Source organism: Taudactylus pleione, unplaced genomic scaffold (genome assembly GCF_031769625.1).
Source record: "Taudactylus pleione unplaced genomic scaffold, aTauple2 ptg000451l, whole genome shotgun sequence".
Lineage (NCBI taxonomy): Eukaryota > Metazoa > Chordata > Amphibia > Anura > Myobatrachidae > Taudactylus > Taudactylus pleione.
The window spans coordinates 3,700,530-3,722,807 of NW_028284853.1; the positions used below are offsets into that span (position 1 = coordinate 3,700,530).

Sequence of the window (22,278 nt, forward strand, 5' to 3'; positions counted from 1 at the left end):
CCAGGTGTAATTTAGTGTGCTACCACAGGCACACTGTCTGTATCTGCTACTCTAATTAGAATATTCACCCATATAGATGGTTATTCATTAACTTATAATTTATGTGGTTTGTGGTTTAATAATCTATATTAGCGCTAAGAATTTGATCATTGGTTTGTTGTCAAGTACATATTCTCACCATGGACTGTGCTCTTTATAAAAGGTAGAAGGGTGACGACTAATTATTAGCTAAAATGGTTGTCTCGAGTCCAAATGCTCAACATCACATTGCAGGGGCTTGCGTAATAGGGTGCGAGAGCTTGTTCCGCTGTGGGAATAAATGCGAGTGTTCGCTATTTTTAAAGTGGCGACCATTTTAAAAGGCAAAACCAGCTTGGGTTTGACTTTAAAATGATTGCAGTTTTAAAAATATGGGACCGCTCTCATGTATTCTCGCAGCGACGCAAGCTTGCACCCTATTACATAAGCCCCAACGTGTGGTTTATATTAGAGTACTTGCATATAAGCCTTCCTGCCACTGATGAAATCCATCCAATCCAGGAATCACTAGATATGCTTGGATAGAGTGTACAGCTAACCAAGTACAGGTTGAGTCTCCCATATCCAAAATGCTTGGGACCAGGGGCATTTTGGATAACGGAATATTCCGTATTTTGGAATATTTGCATACCATAATGAGATATCTTCGGAATGGAACCCAAATGTACACACGGAATGCATTTATGTGTTATATACACCTTAGACACACAGCCTGTAGGTAATTTTATACAATATATTCAATAATTTTGTGGCTCAAGCAAAGTTTGTGTACAGAAATGAAATTCATTTATTTTTCATACACAGACAGCCTGAAGGTAATTTTATACAATATTTTTAATAATTTGTGCCTTAGACAAAGTTTGTGTACATTGAACCAATAAAAATCAAAGGTTTCATTATCTCAGTCATGCCAAAATTATTCCGTATTTCGGAATATTCCGTATTTCGGAATATTCCATATTTCGGAATATTTGGATATAGGAGACTCAAAAAATAAACTAAAAAATAAACGACTGGTATTTACAAAACTGACCATATGGATCCAATATAGGTTTATATATGCAATAAAAATCCCATTAGGTCTAATGACCCTACGAAACAACTAGTGTGATTCTGTTCATTTTGAACTATTTATTTTTAAAAACCATTTTACATGCATTTTTAGTGGACCGTGGGAGGATGGAGAGCTACCCAGTTTTTCTTCTGTTTTTCAAACTTGTTATATCACTTTACTTTTTATTGTACTAAATCTATATGTGATGGACCTATCGGTTCCTCCCTTTGTTGTCTGGATGATGCTATAAATCCCGTGTTACTGTACTAATTGTCATCCTTTTTTTTGCCATGAACACTTGCTCTTATGTTCATTACAATCTATTTGACACTTGATGCTTCAATTAAAATTTGTTTTACAAAACAATCCTTTAGGTGACATAACGGTAGTGTAAAAGAACGCTAGAAAAGTGCACGAGGAAAAGGAATCGGACAATTCGATTTGGATTTTCAGTATCTAACCAAAAGTCATTTTACCTCTTAAATCCATAGTGATGGGCCCCGGAGCTTCACCGCACATCAACGCCATCTGGGTGACCTGCACATTGGGGACAGTGGGATCTGAAACACAATATAATGCAGAATACATGCGTTAGTGAGAATTGTGTTCTTCTACGTGACACATTACAGACGACAGTTTATTAAAAGTGGAAAAAATTATTGAGAGATATATTTAAGCTGTGTTTGGAAGAATGACAGTTAGAAGCTGATTGGTTGGTACTTTATCTCTCTCCAAGGTTTGATCCGTCTCCCCCTGGGACTGATGCATTGTTGAACATAACTGAAAGACTTGTCAATTCCATGGTCATTTAAACCACAAACTTTATGTAGAAAATCTTTTGTGCATTGTATCTCAGCAAAATAATCTCTAACTGGTCCTGAAATGTAAAGTGTTCAATATCCATTTATATGTCATCTCCATATAGAGACATTTCTGTGGAAGAAAGGGGGTTTTACATACAACTGGCAGCAGTGGGCCGTCTTTGCTGGCTCCGCCTCCTCCCTTCCCCTCATTATCTCCCCCCTTTGAACAAACCTCTGATGAGAAAACAAAGAAATTCCGCCTGTAGGGTAGGATGAGGTGGTGATGGAGACACGTAAGCTCTGGGAAAGTGATAAATTGGAAAGCGATAAACTACCAACCACTCAGCTCCTAACTGCCATGTTACGGGTTGTGTTTGAAAAATGACAGTTAGGAGCTGGTAGTTTCTCTCTCTCCAACTGATCACTTTCCAGAACTTAGTACATCTGCCCACATGTAAAAGCAAAGAGGTCATTTAATTGTACTTTTATATAGAACTGGTAGTTATATAGAACTCTGCTGGAGTGATCTATTAGCAGAGAACTGTATATAATATTTTTCAGACAGTAACCACTGACTAGCCAGGTAATGAATGGTGCACAGGAACCAGCGGTTACACGATAGTAGTGCACAGGAACCAGCGGTGGTCACGGTAATAGTACACAGGAACCAGCGGTGGTCATTGTAATTGTGTACAGGAACCAGCGATTACCACAGTAATATTGCACAAGAATCAGCGGTTGTCACAGTAATTGTGTACAGGAACCAGCAGTTACCATGGTTATAGTACACAGGAACCAGCGGTGGTCACAGTATTAGTACACAGGAACCAGCGGTGGCCACAGTAATAGTACATAGGAACCAGCGGTGGTCACAGTAATAGTACACAGGAATCAGCGGTGGTCACAGTAATAGTACACAGGAACCAGCGGTGGTCATGGTAATTGTGTACAGGAACCAGCGGTGGTCACTGTAATAGTACACAGGAACCAGCGGTGGTCATGGTAATTGTGCACAGGAACCAGCGGTTACCACAGTAATATTGCACTGGAACCAGCGGTTGTCACAGTAATTGTGTACAGGAACCAGCTGTTACCATGGTTATAGTGCACAGGAACCAGTGGTGGTCATGGTAATGGTGCGCAGGAATCAGAGTCAGCCTGGCTGCTTTATAGGCAGGAATCAGAAGAGCACACCCTCAGGGGGCGATGTGTCAAACCTTGGCGCGCAATAAAAAGTACCAACCAATCTCACTGACATTTTACAGGCTGTATTTGAAAAGTAACAGAAGCGGATCGATCTCTCTCGCTCCCTCTCTCTCTCTCGTTTGATACATCTCCCCCCGGAGGTGAAAATGCAAATCCTAGCATTGTTAAATATACCGCACACCAGGATGCACAGTAACATCTACGTGCCAAAACTAGTTATTTATTAATTTTTTTTTTCTACAACACATTTCAAATCTGCAAAAAACAGGCGATGTCACCCGACAATTTGATATCCAATTCTCCAACACGATTTAACCAGGTGGGTCCAATGTTTCATGGCGTCTATGATATACTGTACAGCCTCTGAGCTAGCAGTACGCCATTGCTTATATGGCTTACAGCAGAATGATCTTGACAAATATAATTATAGGTACACAAAACACACACACACACACACACGCCCAACTTATGGAATACATTTTATACACCCGCATCAGCTCCCCTTGAGACTGGCTTAGACAGTATCGACTATACTTATTTATAACTATGCCTGTGCTGCTGAATCCCTGTCTCATCTCTTCCCATGATTACACAGCCTTCCTTACTACGCTCTGCAAAACTCCGTATGCTCCAGGACTGATCCCTACAACTGGGCAGCTAGAAGGGAGGTTTCATGCTCTCAGGCATCCCTTATAAATGTAAATCACCAACGTCTATGACACACCAGCCTTTTCCCTATAATGCCGGTGTCCCTGCAGCGTTTAATCTGATAATTACACTCATGGCCTGGGGGACCGGGACTCTGATTTAGAAGGAGATGAGCGAGGAACACAGGGAGGGTCTAAGCTCTCCGCAGTCCGTGTTATCATCTATCTCTTCGTGACCTTTTCTCTGGTCCCAGCGGCCAAGAAACTTAGAGAAAAATGATTCAATAAACAAATAGATTTTTCATTAACACAGAGGTCAGTGAAGAACATGTGCAGCCGGTCACCGATTTACTGTACAGGAAGAGGTTTCAGGGATCTTTCCCACCTATAATATAATTATATATATATATATATATCTATCTATCTAAGCCCATCGCTACTCTAAGCTTTATATTGCCTTCATATAAAGGCGTTACCAAGAGGTCAGCATTCGGCAGGCAAACCTTAGGCTTGTGCGCATATTACGGATAGGGGATAGAGTCCATTTGTACCTAAACCCTTATTTTGTGTGTGATAATCCCATTACATCACCACATTAGTGAGGGCACAGCCAGACAGCTATCACATGGCTTAATGTGGGAGAACTGGTATAGTCGACGTATGAAGGACCTCACATCATATCACTGCCCCTGTCACATGCAGCCCTGTCCTCGCTGACACATCACTTGTCTCCTGATATACTCTGTGCTGATGGGGGATCCTAAACTTTTTTTTTTTTTAAATAAATATAAGACCTGCAGCTAATGAATGAACCACTGTCCAGCTAATCCTTTTTTGTTTTTTGCAGGCATACAACCTGTCAACTTAAGAACAAAGCCTACATCTACCCATGTATTACTACAGCAATTGCATAGCATTTTAGCCACTAGGGGGCAATTACAGCTCTGTATCCCTTACAGGTACCGGGAAAGGACAATGGGTCGGATTCAGCACGGATAGCAATTACAATCGGCCGATTGTTGCGTACTGTGCATGGACCGCATTGAGCGCACGCCGCGATCCCACTGCGATTACGCACGCAGACAGGAATCCATCGCAGAGTGAGTGACAGGCCGTGAGCATTTGGGGGGTGGTGACGGGGGGAGTGGTTGCAGAAACGCTGGCGTGCCTGTCCGTTTGAACACTGTTGCATGGGCGTGCATAAATTAGCCCCTGTGATTGCCTAGGCAGCCTGAGTACTCACTGCGTGCGACGAGACTTGAAATTTCTGGAACGGGTCAGAGCTGCTGTAATTGTGTGTGACGGGCCGATGTGCTCCGATGTATACGCAGGACTGCGAGGTATTACGGATGTGAGATAGCAGCAGTGGGCGTCTCTGTACTGGCTGACCGGTGGCAGACATTAGCATATTTTCGCAGCTGCATTGCGTGCGATTACGCAGCTGCGATCGCAATTGTGATCCGTGCTGTATCGGGCCCAATGTCGGGCTTCTTGAAAAAAAATTAAATAAATAAAACAATGGTATAATAAACATTAATTCAAGTATAAAATGCCGGCAACAGTTGTAAACATCCAGTCTTATAATTGAGGCAGTATTTCCCTGTATAGTCTGCATTAGAAATGACAGAGAATTAAATAAAATTTTAAATTAAAAAAGGCAGCAAGATGGAAATTAACATCCTATTAAACCATGTTAGGAGTTATGGTCTCGAAGGACCCCACACACCGTGCTCATTATGCAGAACACGTTCTGCCCAAGGACACTCGTGATCAAAAACATTCAATTCTGCTTTATCACCAAACTGCACACATGCATGAACTAACGTATTACCCAGAGTTCCAAGCCCACGCTGGGAGCTGCCTTAGTACTGGGCGCTCGCAAGGAAAATCCGCTCCGATGTATCCCCAGAACTGGCCCATTCATCTCTACGGACAGACGCTATTCAATCAAGGAGAAGCATCTGCTGTGGGATTCTGTTCAGCGTTTTCCCCCTTCTAATTAGGATGCTCATAAAACCACTCACATTACCAGTGTTCACACTCGCGCGTTTCATAGATCATACGGGGGCAGCATTCCTTATGCACCATTAATGCAGTGAGTAACTTACACTTCACAGGAAGATCCAATGGAGGGGAATGGGGTTAATTGTACTGCGGCAAAAGCCATCAGTCTAGTGAAAGTGCAAGTTAGACCACCATCTAAAATGAATACAGATCAAAGGCGGTGTATGACAGTGCGGAATTATATACACTAATTAGGGTGTTTATACATGTCAAAATGCAGGTAGTGGCCGATAAATATATATGTAAAATGCCAATATACAGTAAAGTCACTGTGCGCAGTCAACACGGTCTACATTCTGTGGGCCTGATTCAGCAGTGCACCCTATGTTTGGGAATCTGCGCATGGGCAGAACGGGTCTGAGAGTACGCTTGCAAACTGGCAGCAGACCGTCAGCGACTGAGTCTGCTGCAATTTGGGGGCGGGGAGAAGGCGACGACAGCCTCAGTTACACCGAAATGGAGGCGTGTCGGTGCCGTTGGGGGGGGGAGGGAAGAGTTCAGGATCTCAGTTGGGCGACGGAGATTTCATGGTCTTTTCCTCTAAACTTCGGCAGCCGGCTGCGGGACCCTATGCGTCACCGCAGCCGGACGATGGTATGCAAATTAACCGATACTGCATTGAACGCCGCAGTTCGGTTAAGTAATGCACAGGAGGAGTGATGCCCCTTGCCGCATTACCATATCTGCAAGGATCGCAATTGCAAAGCTGCCCAAGTGCATACATCATATACCTATAGCCTGCCTGCATACATCATATATCTATAGCCTGAATGCATACATCATATTTCTATAGCCTGAGTGCATACATCATATTTCTATAGCCTGAGTGCATACATCATATACCTATATAGCCTGCATACATCATATACCTATAGCCTGCCTGCATACATCATATACCTATAGCCTGCCTGCATACATCATATACCTATAGCCTGCCTGCATACATCATATACCTATAGCCTGCCTGCATACATCATATATCTATAGCCTGCCTGCATACATCATATATCTATAGCCCGAGTGCAGCTTTGCAATTACGATCCTTACAGAATCAGGCCCTGTGACCACACATTATCTGCAGATGGGGTCATTAGAGATGGTCCTAACCAGTTTGATGCCCGAGGCTGCTGGACTCCACAAAAGGACCAGTGGGGGGGGGGGGGGGGCTGCTGGACCAGTGGGGGGGGGGGGGGGGTCAGTGCTGCGGCATGCCCTGCAGCCCGATTCCAGTGGCGCTTTTGTTACTGGCCGCTGCCCCCACTATCTCTGCTCCCGCTAGCTGCATGAGCTACCGCCGGAGCTGAGCTGAGAGCTCTGATCGCGGTGGGACATCAAGAGCAGAGGCGCCTTCTGCCTGTCCTGGTCCCACCGTTGCCCGCTGTCAAGCTGAGCTGGCCCTAGGCTTGGAAAGCATAACCCTAGGCATTCCAAGTGCTCAAGGGATTTGCCTAATTTGCATATGCCTAGAGCCTGCTCTGGCGGTCATTGTCACCCTGGTTAAACCAAGTTGTGATTAACCTTGACCTTATCTTCTAAACCAGGGGTGGGGAAACTTTTTTCTGCCGAGGGCCATTTTAATATATATAAAACATTTTTCGCAGGCCTGGTGCAGACCAAACCCCCTCCATGTGACATCACACGGGGGCAGGGCAACAATCGCTGGTGATTACAGCAATGCCTGAAGCATCCGGAGGAACGGTTTGGGAAATCAGGATGAAGGACGATTAATCTGACAGTATCACCTCTCCCCCACTGCTCAGTAGCCCATTCCCTCTGCTCTTTCTACCACAGAGCTGGCAAACACTCACTGCCAGCTGCGATGAACATGTAAAATGTATATGTGCTCAGTAATACTGAAATGATTTATGATATTGCATGTGTGGGATCTAGTAAAGTGTGTGATCATATCTGTTAGTGCTGATGCAATCATACAGGTCAAAGACTAAACATGTAATGTTTTATTTGTTCTATGTGATGTCATCAGTAACCTCAATGACACAATTGGTCAAGACTATGAATGTTGTCATCAGAAAATCTTTGCCAGTGGGGTCAATTAAAGGCTGTGGGCAACCTTAACAGTCCAATTTTCTATTTTTTTTTATAGCTTCAGACAAAAACATTGCCTGTGCTTTTAAAAGCTTGTTTTCTTGTACTTCGTATTTCTTCATTTATGGCCTGGGTCCCACCCCATACGGCAACCTGGGTCCTGCCTTGCACCCCCAGCCCGGATATTGCCTTGTACCCCAGCCAGCAGCCTGGGCCCAAGGTCACACCCCCAGCCTGTATAACACCTTGTACCCCAACCATCAGCGTGGATTAGGAGTGGTCTATGACGAATGGTAAGTGTTTTTTTTTTTTTCTACTATCGATGGCATGGCATTGATGCCACACTAGCAATGGCGGCGCCCAATGTTGAACAAACATCGGTGGTGCCTGTCTGATGCCAGAGGTCTTGACAGTACTCAACCATCGATGGCTAATCCAACAACGATTTTCTGCCGATGGTTTAAGCCATCGACCATCAATGGAACAGCCTTCGATGGCCATCACTAGCCTGGATACAGTGAAACACGTGGGATCTAGTAAAGAGCGTGTTATCAAGGATACACCAGGACTAATGGGTTTTAGTTTTACACCTCTGAAAAACCACATACTTCCTGTAAAGGGCATTGTTGTAATTATCCCAAAGAATGACATCTGTACATCGATATAGGTTGTTTATTGCTAGTGCTTACATAGTATTCCCGGGTCCTTACAGAAAGACGATATATGTACGGCTATACAGAAGACAAATAAAGCAATTTCAGGTCAATAAAAGATATATATATATATATATATATGCTGCATCAGGAGATTTCTTTAGGAAAGAGGAGCTTGAAACAGCTTTCACTTTACTATCAGCTGAAGAGAGAGCTCATCTATTATTTATTACGCGAGTGCAAAGAAGAAGTCTCATCAGGGAGTACAGAAGAAATTAGGGACGACTTTCATCAGATTAAAATGACTGCTGTGCAAAATCTTTAATAACACAGCTGTCAATCATCACTAAATGAATGACCTACAACTAACGGATAGGAACTGACCTATTACCTGTAAAAGAAGACTACAGAATAGTTACACTGCTGTTATTCCCTGAAAGATCATACAAAGTACAGGGATGTCTTCATACACCCAGGTGTACAGATTTTAGGGAAAAACGTAACATTGAGAATATCAGTAATCAAAAATAGGTCCTTTTACTAGTCTTCAATTCAATAGTATATACATTACTTTCAAGTGTGAGAGCCTGTACAAGCCTTCTTTTCAGAGCTGGCCCTAGGCACAGGCAAACTAGGCAAATGCATTCCAAGCCTAGGGCCAGCTGGACAGCGGGCAGCATCAGGACCAGGACAGGCGGACGGCACCTCTGCTCTGGCTGCCCTACTGCAATCTGAACTCTTGGCTCAGCTCCAATTGGGCAGCACCTCGTACAGCCAGCAGCAGCAGGGACAGCGGGCAGAGACAAAAATGGCCACTGGAGGAGGGTTGCTGCACATTCCCAACCACAGCAGCTCCTCTTTCCATGGGCTTTGACAGTCCAGCAGGCTGAGCCTGTCTGCAGGGAGACACACAGTGCCGAGCAGAGCATAGAGTGAGGAGCGCAAACATGGTGGCTTCAATATTTGCAGAGTCCAGGCAGGCTGAGGTGACTAGTTTTATTGGCCGGGTGAGTGCTGTGCAGGGAGTTGGGGTGTAATAATGTGTAGCGTACTGTGTAAGTGGCATTACTGTGTGGCATTATGTATATAAGAGCATTACTAATGTGTGGCATAATGTGTAAGGGGCATTATATGAACAAGGTGCACTACTGTGTGGTGTAACGTGTATAAAGGGCACTACTGTGTGGTGTAATGTGAATAAGGAGCAATACAGTGTGGTGTGATGTGAATAACAGACACTAGTGTGTGAAGTAACGTGAATAAGGGGCACTACTGTGAGGTGTAAAGTGTATAAGGTAAAGGAGTACTAATGTGTGGCGGCACGTGAATAAGAGACATTACGTGTCGTGTAATTTGAATAAGGGACACTATTGTGTGACGCAACGTGAATAAGGGACACTATCCTGTGATGTAATTTGAATAAGGTTGCACTACTGTGTGGTTACTCGTGCGGTCATGCCCCTTCGCACGCGCTGTCCCTATTTTTAAATATAGGCAATGGGAGCGTCAATTCTCTCTTTAGCACAGGGCACAAAAAATGAGTGTTATGATAGGAACTTACCTTTGTTAACTTTCTTAGAAGTCCATAGGGCCCACAGGTAGACCTTGGGTTATAGGTTGGGAACCAAATCCGGGCACCAGGCAGTTAAAGCTCTCAGGGTTCATTCTCCCTATAACCCTACCCCCGAGCCAACTCAGTTTGTAAGTAGTCAAAGGCCAGAGAAGGAAAAAAAAGAGAGAGAGAGAGAGACACAGAGAGAGAGAGAGAGAGAGAGAGAGAGAGACAGAGAGAGAGAAGACTGGAACACTCAAGAACCACACTCACCGAGAAGGAGACGGGAAACCTGTGACCAGTAACATAGCCCATATGAAGCCAGGTGCGTCAGAGCGGGTGCCCTGTGGACCCTATGGACTTCGAAGAAAGAGTTAACAAAAGGTAACTCATTTTCTTCTTCAGGTCCATAGGCACCACAGGGAGACCTTGGGAATGTCCCAAAGCAGTCCTTTTAAGGGTGGGGACGCTCCTGCGCTGAGAGTAGAATCCGGCGCACAAAGGAAGCATCCCGAGAGGCAAAGGTATCGAATGTGTAGAACCTTAAAAAGGTCTGGATGGAAGACCACGTGGCTGCCTTGCAAGGCTGAACAGCCGAGGTGCCACGGCGAGCCACCCACAGACAGAGCAGAATGAGCATTAACAGAAACCGGAACAGGAAGGCCTTCCTGTGTGTAAGCCTCTGAGATAGTCATACGAAGCCATCTAGTCAATGTTTGATCACTGGCAGGCCATCCTTCCATGTGAAATCCATAGAGCACAAATAAGAAGTCAGATTTCCGGAAGCAACTGGTACGGTCCACGTAAATCCTTAGAGCACGGACCACAGCCAATGAAGCCTAATCTGCCGAGAGGACTGGTGACTGAAAGGCCGGTACAATAAATTCCTGAATAATATGGAGCTTAGAAACCACCCTAGACCACAGAAGGTCTACCGAAACTAGTGGTTTAAATGGAGGCCCCGAAAAACTACTGCCAAATCCCAAGGAGCCCCAAGGAGGGACAAAGGGAGGTAGAATCCAGAGAACACCCTGAAGGAAGGTCTGCATACCCGGGAGTGGAGCAATTCTACATTGGCACCATACTAACAGTGCAGAGACCTGCATTGTCAGGAAGGCCAGGCGGAGGGCTAGACCCAATCCAGCTTGAATGAATGCCAGGACTCTGGAAATCCTAAACACTTGAGGATCGTAGCTACTGGTATAATACCATTAGAAATAATGTATGCCACACTCTGTGGTAGATCCCAGCAGAAGCAGGCTGACGCGCTCTAAGCATCCTGATAATGACAGAGCCAGAGAATCCTTTGGACCTTAGTAGGGACGCAGTCAAAGCCAGATGATCAAGGTCCGGGGAAAGGCAAGGACGGACCGGTCCGGACGTTGAGGCAGCAGGAACGGAGTGTCGATGGAGAGACTACAAGAATCTAAGTACCAGTGACGTCTGGGTCAAGCTGGAGCCACCAGCAGGACAGTACCTCCATCTTGTTTGAACTTCCGAAGAACTCAAGGAAGAAGGGAGACCGGAGGGCACAGGTATGCAAATTGGAAGGTCCACTTCACCGACAATGCGTCTCCGAAGGTTGCTTAGTTCTGGACCCGTACACCGGCAGTTTGTGATTGTGTCAGGAGGCCATGAGGGCCACCTCTGGGAGGCCCCATCTGCTCACTGGGATTTGAAACACCTCTTTTGTGAAGAGACCAGTCCCCGGGATGCACGTCATGACAGCTGAGGAAGTCAGCTTTCCAATTGAGAACTCCCGGAATGAACACTGCAGAGATGGCAGAGAGGTGACCCACGGCCCATGTCAGAATGTGTGACACTTCTGTCATTGCTGCCCAACTGCGAGTGCCTCCTTGACGTAAGCCACTGTCGGACTGAACCTGTACAGGTTTTCCGTGAAGTACAGTATGTGCTGGGCCAGTTTGAGGGCCCTGTAGATGGCTCGAAGTTCCAATATGTTGATTGAAAAGGTTGATTCGACTGATGTCCAACGGCCCTGAAAAGAGTGCAGACCAGTTACTGCGCGCCAGCCCCAGAGACTGGCGTCCGTTGTAAGGATTACCCAGTCTGAGATCCAAAAGGGGCGACCCTTGGTTAGATGAGATGGCTATAGCCACCCAGAGAGAGACAGACGTACCTCCGGAGAGCATCATCGTCTGAACATTGATCTGATGAAGAAACCCGTTCCACCTGGAGAGGATCAGTTTTTGCAAAGGCCTGGAATGGAACGGAACATATTCCATCATGTCGAAGGTGGACACCATAGATTCCAGAACCTGCATTACTGAGTGGATGGACACTCGTCGACTGTGGAGACATTTGCGCACTCGTAGTTGAAGAGTGGAAATCATGTCTGACGTCAGAAAGATTCTCCGATACTGAGAATCCTGCAGAGCTCCAAGATGAAGCATTCTCCATGAGGGATTCAGGGAGGACATTTTCCAGTAGATTAACCATCCATGCTTGTGAAGGAAAGCAATGGTTAGCTGTAAATGGTTTTGAAGCACCTCTGGGGATCCTGCTAAGAGCAGGAGGATGTCCAGATACGGTAGCAGTCAGATACCCTGTGCAGGTGGGCTGTCATGTTAGCCATAATTCTGGTAAACCCCGGAGGAGCTGTGGACAGTCTAAAGGGCAGAGCCTGAAAAATGGAAGTGTTGCTATGGTATAGCAACCGGATAGAACGCTGAGGAGAGGACGCTATAGGTACATGCAGGTATGTGTCCTGAATATCCAGCGATACCATTAAGTCCCCAGGCTCCATAGCTTGGATGATGGAGTAGGGTTTCCCCCGAACTTTGGCACCTTTAGGAATTTGTTCAAGGATACAAGCTTGAGGATAGGCCGATGAGACCCATTCAGCTTCTGAACCAGAATGATAACCAGTCTCTCGCTGAGATAGTGGGACTGGCATAATTACCCCTGCTGACAGCAAGGACTGTATTGCTTTCTGGATTTGTAAGGCCTTGTTCGGGTCTGAAGGAGGGCCTAGGTAGAAAAACAGGTGGGGAGGCAGTCTGAGAAATGAGAGGGCGTACCCGTGAGAGACCCCTTCTCTTACCCAAGCATCCGTGGTGAATTGACAGCAGCACTGTGCAAACTGAAGAAGTCGGCATCTTACTCTGGGATCCCCCAGATGAAGGCCTGTCCCGTCAGGCTGAGGGTTTACCCTCATGATAAGAAGCAGGGCGTCTGGTGTTCCAGGTCTGCTTGGTTCTGGGTATGGCGGCCCTCGTAGAGGCCGACTGCCTAGGAAAGGACTGGCCTTTAGGCTTTCCTTGAGGACAAATGGACTTAACAGATGTAGTCCGAGGCCTTGTAGTGGAAGTAGCTGAAGGCAGAAATGCCGTTTGCGACCAGTGTTGCTACAATCCTGTCAAGGTCAGGGCCAAACAAGATCTCCCCTTTATAGGGTAAACCTTTGAGGCCCATTCTTGGAATCCACATCCGCATTCCATGAGTGCAGCCACAGGGTATGGCGGATAGATACAGTCGTGGCCAAAACCCTGGAGGTCAGGAGACTGGCATCCAAGGTTGCTTCTCCAACATAGGAAACTGCCTCTTGAATGTGAGCAACAAAAGACATCTGATCCCTTGAAGCTTCTGAGGGGAGGGAAAAAAAAATAAAAAAGTCTTCAAATGCATCAGCCCAGCTCTCTATAGCGTTAGCCACCCATGCAATAGCCATGGGTGGACAGGCAACAGCCCTTGAAAGAGAGTACATTGATTGCAGGCAAGCATCCACCTTCCTATCCACAGAATCCTTCAGGGAAGGGAGGTGTAGTAGCGCTTTTTATCAAGCAAGTAACATGAGAATCCACAGCAGGAGGTGATTCCTATTACTTGCAATAACCCTCAGGGAATGGGTAACATGAGGTCAAACGCTTTTGTGATACCTCTTACCAGGCAATTGCCAGACCTCCGCCATGTGATCCACCCCCTGGTCAGAGAGGAGGAAAACAGCCGAAGACACTCTAACTTGCTTAAACTGAGGGTGTTTTGAATTAGGTGCAGGTTCGTCAGCCTCTATAACCAAGATGGACCTGACCACACCGAAGCAGGGATGTTAATACTTGATTTAGGCTCCATCCACCTTGTGATGAAGGGAAATTGAGTCAGACACAACATCCATCTCTTCCCAGTCTGATGATCCATCTGTGTCAGACAGCAGTGCAGACTGGGAAGACATCACAGTGCATTTAGACGCCTTCTTAGGTTTGTCCTTCTCTAGCATGGTCTGAAAGGCCGTAGCTAAGAAAAGACATCCACCTGGGGTGGCTGTCTTGGTAATCCCTGTAAGGGAAATGACAGACTGTTGTGGTACCTGAGGGGATGCATGTACTGCGAAAAAACCTGGTAGGGAGCAACAGTCTGTCAGTCTGTGTCACAGGGGGAGACTGCAAGAACTGCGGGATACCCTGAGAGGGAAGGATGGCATGTTGAGGTAACCCCAAGTGAGTTACAACAGTGGGGGCCACCAGGCGATCCGCAATGGAGGCCGGGGTCTGAGAGAAAACCGCCCAAAGGGGTCCGTTAAGGGACCCGGCACCAGATGGCACCTTATACATAACCCTTCCAGAGTCAAATCCTCCTTATTCACACATGCAGCACATGACTTGCAGGATAGCAAAATGGGTGCAGTATAGTGCTCCATTTCCTGGTCAGACATATCTGACTAACAATTATTGTGGAAATATCAAGCAGTGCCATATTGGTCCTGACTGACCCTAGGACTAGCAGCAGGGACCCACTATCAGCGTATGCAACACACACAATTCCACCTAAAATATGGCAACGTGCAGCAAGCAACAGTATGTGACCAACCTCACAACTATTGATAAGTATATATACAGTCAGGTGCATAAATATTGGGACATTGACAGAATTTTCATATTTTGGCCTCTATTCACCACCACAATGGCTTTGAAATGAAACAAACAAGATGTGCTTTAACTGCAGACTTTCAGATTTAATTTGAGGGTAATTACATCCATATCAGGTGAACGGTGTAGGAATTACAACGGTTTCTATATGTGCCTCCTACTTTTTGTTTCATTTCAAAGCCATTGTGGTGGTGAATAGAGGCCAAAATATGAAAATTCTGTCAATGTCCCAATATTTATGCACCTGACTGTATGTGAGGTCTTAGAACCACCCCAAGTACACTTGTATTAGGGCAGATTGTAAATGAAAATGGATAGATATAAATTGAAAGTTGAGAGAAAAAGCACAGTCAGCGCTAGCAGAAATATATAATAAATAGATATAAACATTACATACAATATGTTGCAAATGGCACTACAATCAACTGCCCAGACTCAGTGTCTGGGAAGGATATAGCGCTGTGTACACTGACCCAAAGGCGAGGTACGCAGGGGGACTAGACCAAATGTCGTCTTAGGAGATCTGCGATGCACCATAGAGAAAAAATGGCTGCCAGACACCTCAGAGGGAGCGTGGCCCAAGGAGGAAGCAGCTCAGCAAAGCCAGACCTTAGACTGGAAAGGCCCGGTGAGCTGAGGGGAGCAGCCGCTACAACAGGGAAGGCTGTCTCCCCTGGCTGACTATTAACAACCAGGACGCTGGTTTCCCGCGCCGATATTGTCCCTGGTGGTCTAGTGGAAGCGCAGAGTATGGGCGGCCTGTGTCCACCTCAGCGCCTCCGGTCTGTCCCTTGAGACCAGAGGCAGTAACTGCTCACACGCAAGTGGTGACCCACCTTACCTTGTCCCAGTAAATCCGGCTGCAGTCAGGACAGTCCGCAGGGCCCTGCTAGCACAGACCCCAGGGTCCCGCCGAGATCCCCAGATTGGTATTGGCATTGCGGGACCGGCGGGGTGCTAGAGCGGCAGCACAGACGTCCAATGGACAGTCTGTTGCTGCGCGCTCTTGGAGATAGTGAAACGATCATTAAATCATAAAAATAAAATGGGATTTTGGTACCTACCGGTAAATCCTTTTCTCTGATTCCACAGGGGACACTGGAGGTGCTTACGCTGGAGTATAGAGGCGTGGATAACTGGAGCCGGCACTTCAAATAATTTAGAAGTGTGAAGCTCCTCCCCCTCTATGCCCCATCAGCCCTCAGTTTACAAAATGAAGACCGAGAGGAGATGGAGAACAAGCGGAGTAAAAAGGGAGAGAACACACAATCAAAACATACAACATATGGAACAAACCGAACAGGCAGGCTAAGAGCGCAGAGGTGGGCGTCCAGTGTCCACTGTGGAATCAGAGAAAAGGATTTACTGGTAGGTAACAAAATCCCATTTTCTCTTTCGTCCACTAGAGGACATTGGAGGTGCTTACGCTGGGGACGTTCCAAAAAGTTTTCCCCACAGGCAGGAGCGCTCTGCGGGACCTGCCGAACAAGACGGCCAAAACGGGATGCCGAAACCGCGAACGTATCAAATTTGTAAAACTTGACAAACATGTGTACAGAAGACCAAGTGGCCGCACGGCACAATTGTGACGTGGAGGCTCCCCTACCGGCCACCCAGGACGCACCCACAGAACGTATGGAATGAGCCGAAATGGACGAAGGAGGCCGGCGGTCGGCACCAACATAAGCCAGATGAATAGTCAGTCGGATCCAAAGTGCCAAAGTCTGCTTAGACGCTGGCCAGCCCCTCCGAACCGCATCATAGAGAACAAAAAGTGACTCAGACTTACGGAGGGAAGCAGTCCTGTCAACATAGATGCGGAGAGCTCTAACCACATCCAAGGTAGAAGAACCACCAGAGCCCTCCACCAAAGACGGTACCACAATAGGCTGATTAATATGAAAAGCCGACACTACCTTGGGAAGGAAGGCGGCTACCGTCCGGAGTTCCGCCCTATCAGCATGAAACACAAGGTAAGGTGGCTTATAGGACAGAGCACCCAATTCTGAAACTCTACAAGCCGAAGCTAGAGCCAAGAGGAGGACCGTCTTCCAAGACAAGTACTTAATATCAACCTCTTCCAAAGGTTCAAACATGGACGACTGAAGAAACAAAAGCACTAAGTTCAAGTCCCAGGGAGCAATCGGAGGTACAAAAGGAGGCTGCACACGCAAGACACCCTGAAGAAACGTCTGCACCTCAGGAATGAAGGCCAATTTCCGTTGAAAGAAAATTGAAAGGGCAGAAACCTGCACCTTTAAAGTTCCCAGACGAAGGCCAGAATCAAGACCCATCTGAAGAAAAAGCAGAAACCGGGACAACCGAAAATTCCTAGATGGAAGATCCCGACTGGAACACCACGAGATATAAGAACGCCAGATGCGGTGATAATGCGCAGCCGAAACTGGTTTCCTGGCGCGTAGCATGGTGGGAATGACAGTCTGGGATTCCTCTGCGTCTTAGGATATCGGTTTCAAGAGCCACCCTGTTAAACGCAGTTGCGCTAGGTTGGGGTGTACTAAAGGACCCTGCTGTAGCAGATCCGGGCGCAGAGGAAGGGGCCACGGATCGTCTGACAATAGGGACCGAAGGTCCGCGAACCAACTCCTCTGAGGCCAGTTCGGAGCCATGAGAAAGACAGAGGCCGACTCGTGTTTTATCCTTTTTAGCAGTCGAGGAAGAATTGGAATCGTAAGAAAGAGGTAAACCAAGTCGTAGTTCCACGGAACTGTCAGAGCGTCTACTGCTACTGCCTGCGGATCTCGAGTTCTTGACACGTATACCGGGAGCTGACGATTCAATCGTGACGCCATGAGGTCCACCTGAAGACATCCCCATCGACGTATCAGCGTGTTGAACACGTCTGGATGAAGCTTCCATTCCCCGGGGTGGATATCCTGTCGGCTTAGGTAATCTGCTTCCCAGTTGTCCACACCCGGGATGAATACCGCCGACAGGATTACTGACTGGCTCTCGGCCCACATGAGAATCTGAGTTACTTCTCGCATGGCCATGCGACTCCGAGTCCCTCCTTGGCGGTTGATGTACGCGATGGTCGTCGCGTTGTCGGACTGAACTCTTACCGGACGAGTTCTTAGAAACTCTGTTGCTTCTATCAGAGCATTGTAGATCGCTCTGAGTTCCAACACATTTATGGTCCAGTTTTGTTCTAGAGGGGACCATCGACCCTGAAAATGATAATCGAGGACTACTGCTCCCCATACTCTAAGGCTGGCATCCGTTGTTACGATGATCCAGTCCCACACTCCGAATCTCCAGCCCGCTAAAAGATTGTTGGATTGTGTCGACCAGAGAAGGGACACTCTGGTAGCTGGGCTCAGACGGATCTGTCGATGTAGGAGCAGCTGAGACCCTGACCCCTGTGTTAGTAGGTCCAGCTGAAACACCCTGGAGTGGAACCACCCGAACTGTATTGCCTCGAAGGCCGCTACCATCTTCCCCAGGAGATGCAGACAAAGAAGGAGGGACACCCTCTTTGGTCTGAGGACTAGCTGAACTAACAACCGGATATCCCAGGCTTTGTCTACTGGAAGAAAGATCCTCTGTGATGCCGTATCTAAGATCATGCCCAGAAACCATAGCTTCTGGGATGGATTGAGATTTGATTTCTTGAAGTTTACTATCCAACCATGTTGGATTAGAGTCTGATATGTCAGTAAGACATGACTTGTAAGAAGAGATACCGACTGCGCCTTGAGTAACAGATCGTCCAAATAAGGGATTATGTTCACTCCCGATGACCGAAGGAGAGCAATCATGACTGACATAAGTTTGGTGAAGATGCGGGGAGCCGAAGATAACCCGAACGGCAATGCCCGAAACTGATAAATGATTCTTCCATATGGTGAAACGCAGAAAGGCTTGGTGTGGTTCCCAAATGGGAACGTGGTGATAAGCATCCTTGATATCCATGGATAATAGGAACTCTCCTGGTTCCAAGCTTGCAATAACGGACTGCAGAGACTCCATTTTGAACCGATACATCTTCAGATACAGGTTCAATGAATTGAGGTTCAAGATGGGCCTAACCGATCCATCCGGTTTGGGTACTACAAACAGGTTTGAGTAAAACCCCATACCTCGTTGATATTCTGGAACCGTGACTAGCACAGATGATACTACTAGAGACTGGATAGCCTCCTGTAGAACCCTGGCCTTGTCTGCAGGTATTGGCAGACTTGTAGTGAAGAACCGAGGTGGAGGGGGGACCTCGAAGTCTATTCAGTACCCCAGGGAAATTAGTCTGCGGATCCACGGCTCTGGAGATGTCTGGTTCCAAACTTGTTGAAATCTTTGCAGGCGGGCTCCCACTGTAGGTGGTCCCAGGTGGGACGGAAGACCATCATGCCACCCGTTTCTCAGCTGGCTTAGGCTCCTGTCTACGTGCAACCGAGTGTGGGCGACCTCTACCTCTGCCGCCTCTTGCTTGGGAGTGAGCACCTCTGGCTCTACCACGAAAGGAATGTGTCGCACGAAAGGAAGGTCCAGTGTACGATCTTCTGGGAGCCGGTACAGTTGACGGGAGGAAGGAAGACTTAACCCCCGTGGCCTGGGATATCCATTTGTCTAATTCCGGGCCAAACAGCATGTCGCCATTGAATGGTAAACCTTCCACCGCACGCTTGGATTCTGCGTCCGCATGCCAGGCGCGCAACCAGAGGGCTCTGCGGTCCGAAATAGCAGATGCAGATATGCGAGCACTAATCTGACTGATATCTTTTGACGCTTCTCCCAGGAAAACTGCAGACTCGCGGATGTGTTCTGCTAGTAAGCGTAACTCTGCTCTAGAAGTACCCGAGTCCAAACCTGTAATCAACTGGTCAGCCCAGCAAACCACCGCCTTGTTAACCCAAGCAGTAACAAGGATGGGCCTAAGTTGAGCACCCGCTGCGGTATAAAATAGATCTTAGCGTTGTCTCCAATTTACTATCCGAAGGATCTTTTAGTACTGTAGCTCCCGGTACTGGGAGTGCTGTTTTTTTTTAGAAAGACGGGAGACGGACGCATCTACTGGAGGGGTGTTTCCCACTTCTCCATCTTGGATGATGGAAAAGGGTAGCTAGAAGGAAACTGGCGCAGAATTTGGAACCGTTTATCTAGTTGCTTCCAGGCCATTGAGAGCAGTTGTTGAAGATGCAGTGAGAACGGAAAAACTGCCGAACTCTTTGGTTGTTCATGAAATAATTCACACTCCTGGGATGCAGGAATAATATCCTCAGGTAAGTTAAGGATTTTTCTGACCGCCAAAATTAGAGATTCCACCCCGGGAGAGGTGGTCTCTAACTCTAGAGGGGTATCGTCCTGTAATGCTTCCTCCAATTCCCCTTCCTCTTCCGTAGCGAGGAATTCCTCGTCAGACTCTTCTGACTGGAGAACAGTCGATAAAGGACGCTTTTGTGTCGGTCCGTGTAAGGAAGTGGAGGGTGCGGACACAGCTGTACCCATAACCTGTACCAGGGTGTCAAGAGACTTGGTTAGCCCAGCAACCCAGGGAGGCTGAGACTTCCGTGCCTCAGCTAACTCAGACGTTAAATCTGTCATTACTCCTACCATGTCAGCGGCCCATGGAGGCGCAGGTGAGGCAGTATTAGCCACAGGTGGATCAATTGCTATACAAGCATCACATAACGTGGACCTAGCAACATGAGGCTTGGATAGTAACAGACAAACATCTTTTGAGAAGCCTTTGTTCTGTTTGACATGGATACACACAGTCACCAACACAGAGGGACAGAGTATACACAGAAGTAAAGAAAAAAACAGAAAGCTGGTTTGGGATACAGAGGAGGAGATACACCCCACTCCCTTCCCACAGATCAGATTCCCTGCACCCCCAGTGTATTATGCACAGCCTCTGTACCAGAGCCTTCTGTGCTTAACTTGTAGCTGCTGTAGCCAGGAATGGGGAGCAAAAGAATCCAGCCTTCAGTTCTGCTGCACTCTTCCTGTATAAGGGAGAGATGCAGGCATTTAACAGTTAACAAACGGCAGCCACGCTGTTTTTTACAGGCGCTTGCCGCATATAGAGACCGCGCTAATTAGGCCCCACCCCTTCTTCATGCCCTAAGGGCTCCATTACGGCTGCTATGTGGCCCATCCCCCTCCCTCCGCGCTACCCGCGTGTATCAACTGGGAAAGGGGGGAAGCAAGCAACCGCGTGTAGCGCTGTGTATTCCCTAACACAGCGCAGGGCAGCGCCGACAGCGGGATATTTGTAGCGCTGTCTAACTGCGCTATGCACACCTAACACAGCGCAGCATGCTGTGTCAGCGCCGGGGGATGCGCAGGCTTTTACTCAATGCGTGTCCCCGGAGGCCTTCAGCAGAGTCTTCTCTTCATGTGTGAAGACTTAGCTGTGGCGATAAGGAGCTGTCAGGAGCTCTCTTGTAATGAGCCCTGCGCACTCATCCGCCAGATACCCGGACCCCACCTTTCAGATAGGTGGCGAAGGGTACCTATAGGAATGTAAAAGATGTATAAAATAAAAATAAAGACATAAATAAGTGTCTTGCTGGAGCACAGCATAATGTGACCAGCTCCTAGGGCACATTTTCTAAACTGAGGGCTGATGGGGCATAGAGGGGGAGGAGCTTCACACTTCTAAATTATTTAAAGTGCCGGCTCCAGTTATCCACGCCTCTATACCCCAGCATAAGCACCTCCAGTGTCTCCTAGTGGATGAAAGAGAAAATAACTTTAGGGGCTGTTAAGCAGCCCCTATGTGAGAACAGTGACCCGACTCCGGCCGGGCACCAATTCTAACTGAGGTGCCTCTGGCTCGGGGGCAGGGATATAGGGAGAGTGGACCCAATGCATCCTGGGAGCTGAAAGCTTTAACAGCGTGGTGCCCGGATTTGGTTCCCAACCTATACCCAAAGGTCTCCCTGTGGAGCCTATGGACCCTGAAGAAGAAACTTCTATTTAGTGCTCTGTGGATGAGGATTGCTATGGGTGAGGAGTGATGGGTGTTGCTGGCTGCTGCTGTGATCTGTGCTGCTGGGCGTTGGATGCTGTGATGGGTAAGAGGCGGAACTAGCGGCAGTGTTAGAGGGCACCAGCCAAAACCTTGCCTAGGGCATCAAATTGGTGAGGGCCAGCTCTGCTCCTTTTGAATGTCCGGATTACAAAGTCTCACTTTGATGGAAGATAGAGAAGCACAACCTTATAAAACAGCAAATGGATGTTACAGATCCTCCCATGCTGGACTGAGGTAATAAATGTGTCACAGGTACATTTAACTTTGCAATTAACAGTCTTGTTGGTTACACAAGCATCTTATCTGATTTCAATGCTCTGTCGTCGTAATT

General features: G+C 47.3%; 1 protein-coding gene across 2 annotated transcripts in view; it reads right to left on the minus strand.

The window, feature by feature from the left end:
* Positions 1–22,278, minus strand: part of LOC148505520 (rho GDP-dissociation inhibitor 2-like) — a 112,555-nt gene that overhangs the window by 13,235 nt on the left and 77,042 nt on the right. For both annotated transcript variants that reach the window (XM_088448149.1, XM_088448148.1), the window contains exon 3: positions 1,570–1,653. In XM_088448149.1, coding sequence (XP_088304275.1) covers positions 1,570–1,653 — 84 coding nt within the window. The remainder of the gene's footprint in view (positions 1–1,569; positions 1,654–22,278) is intronic.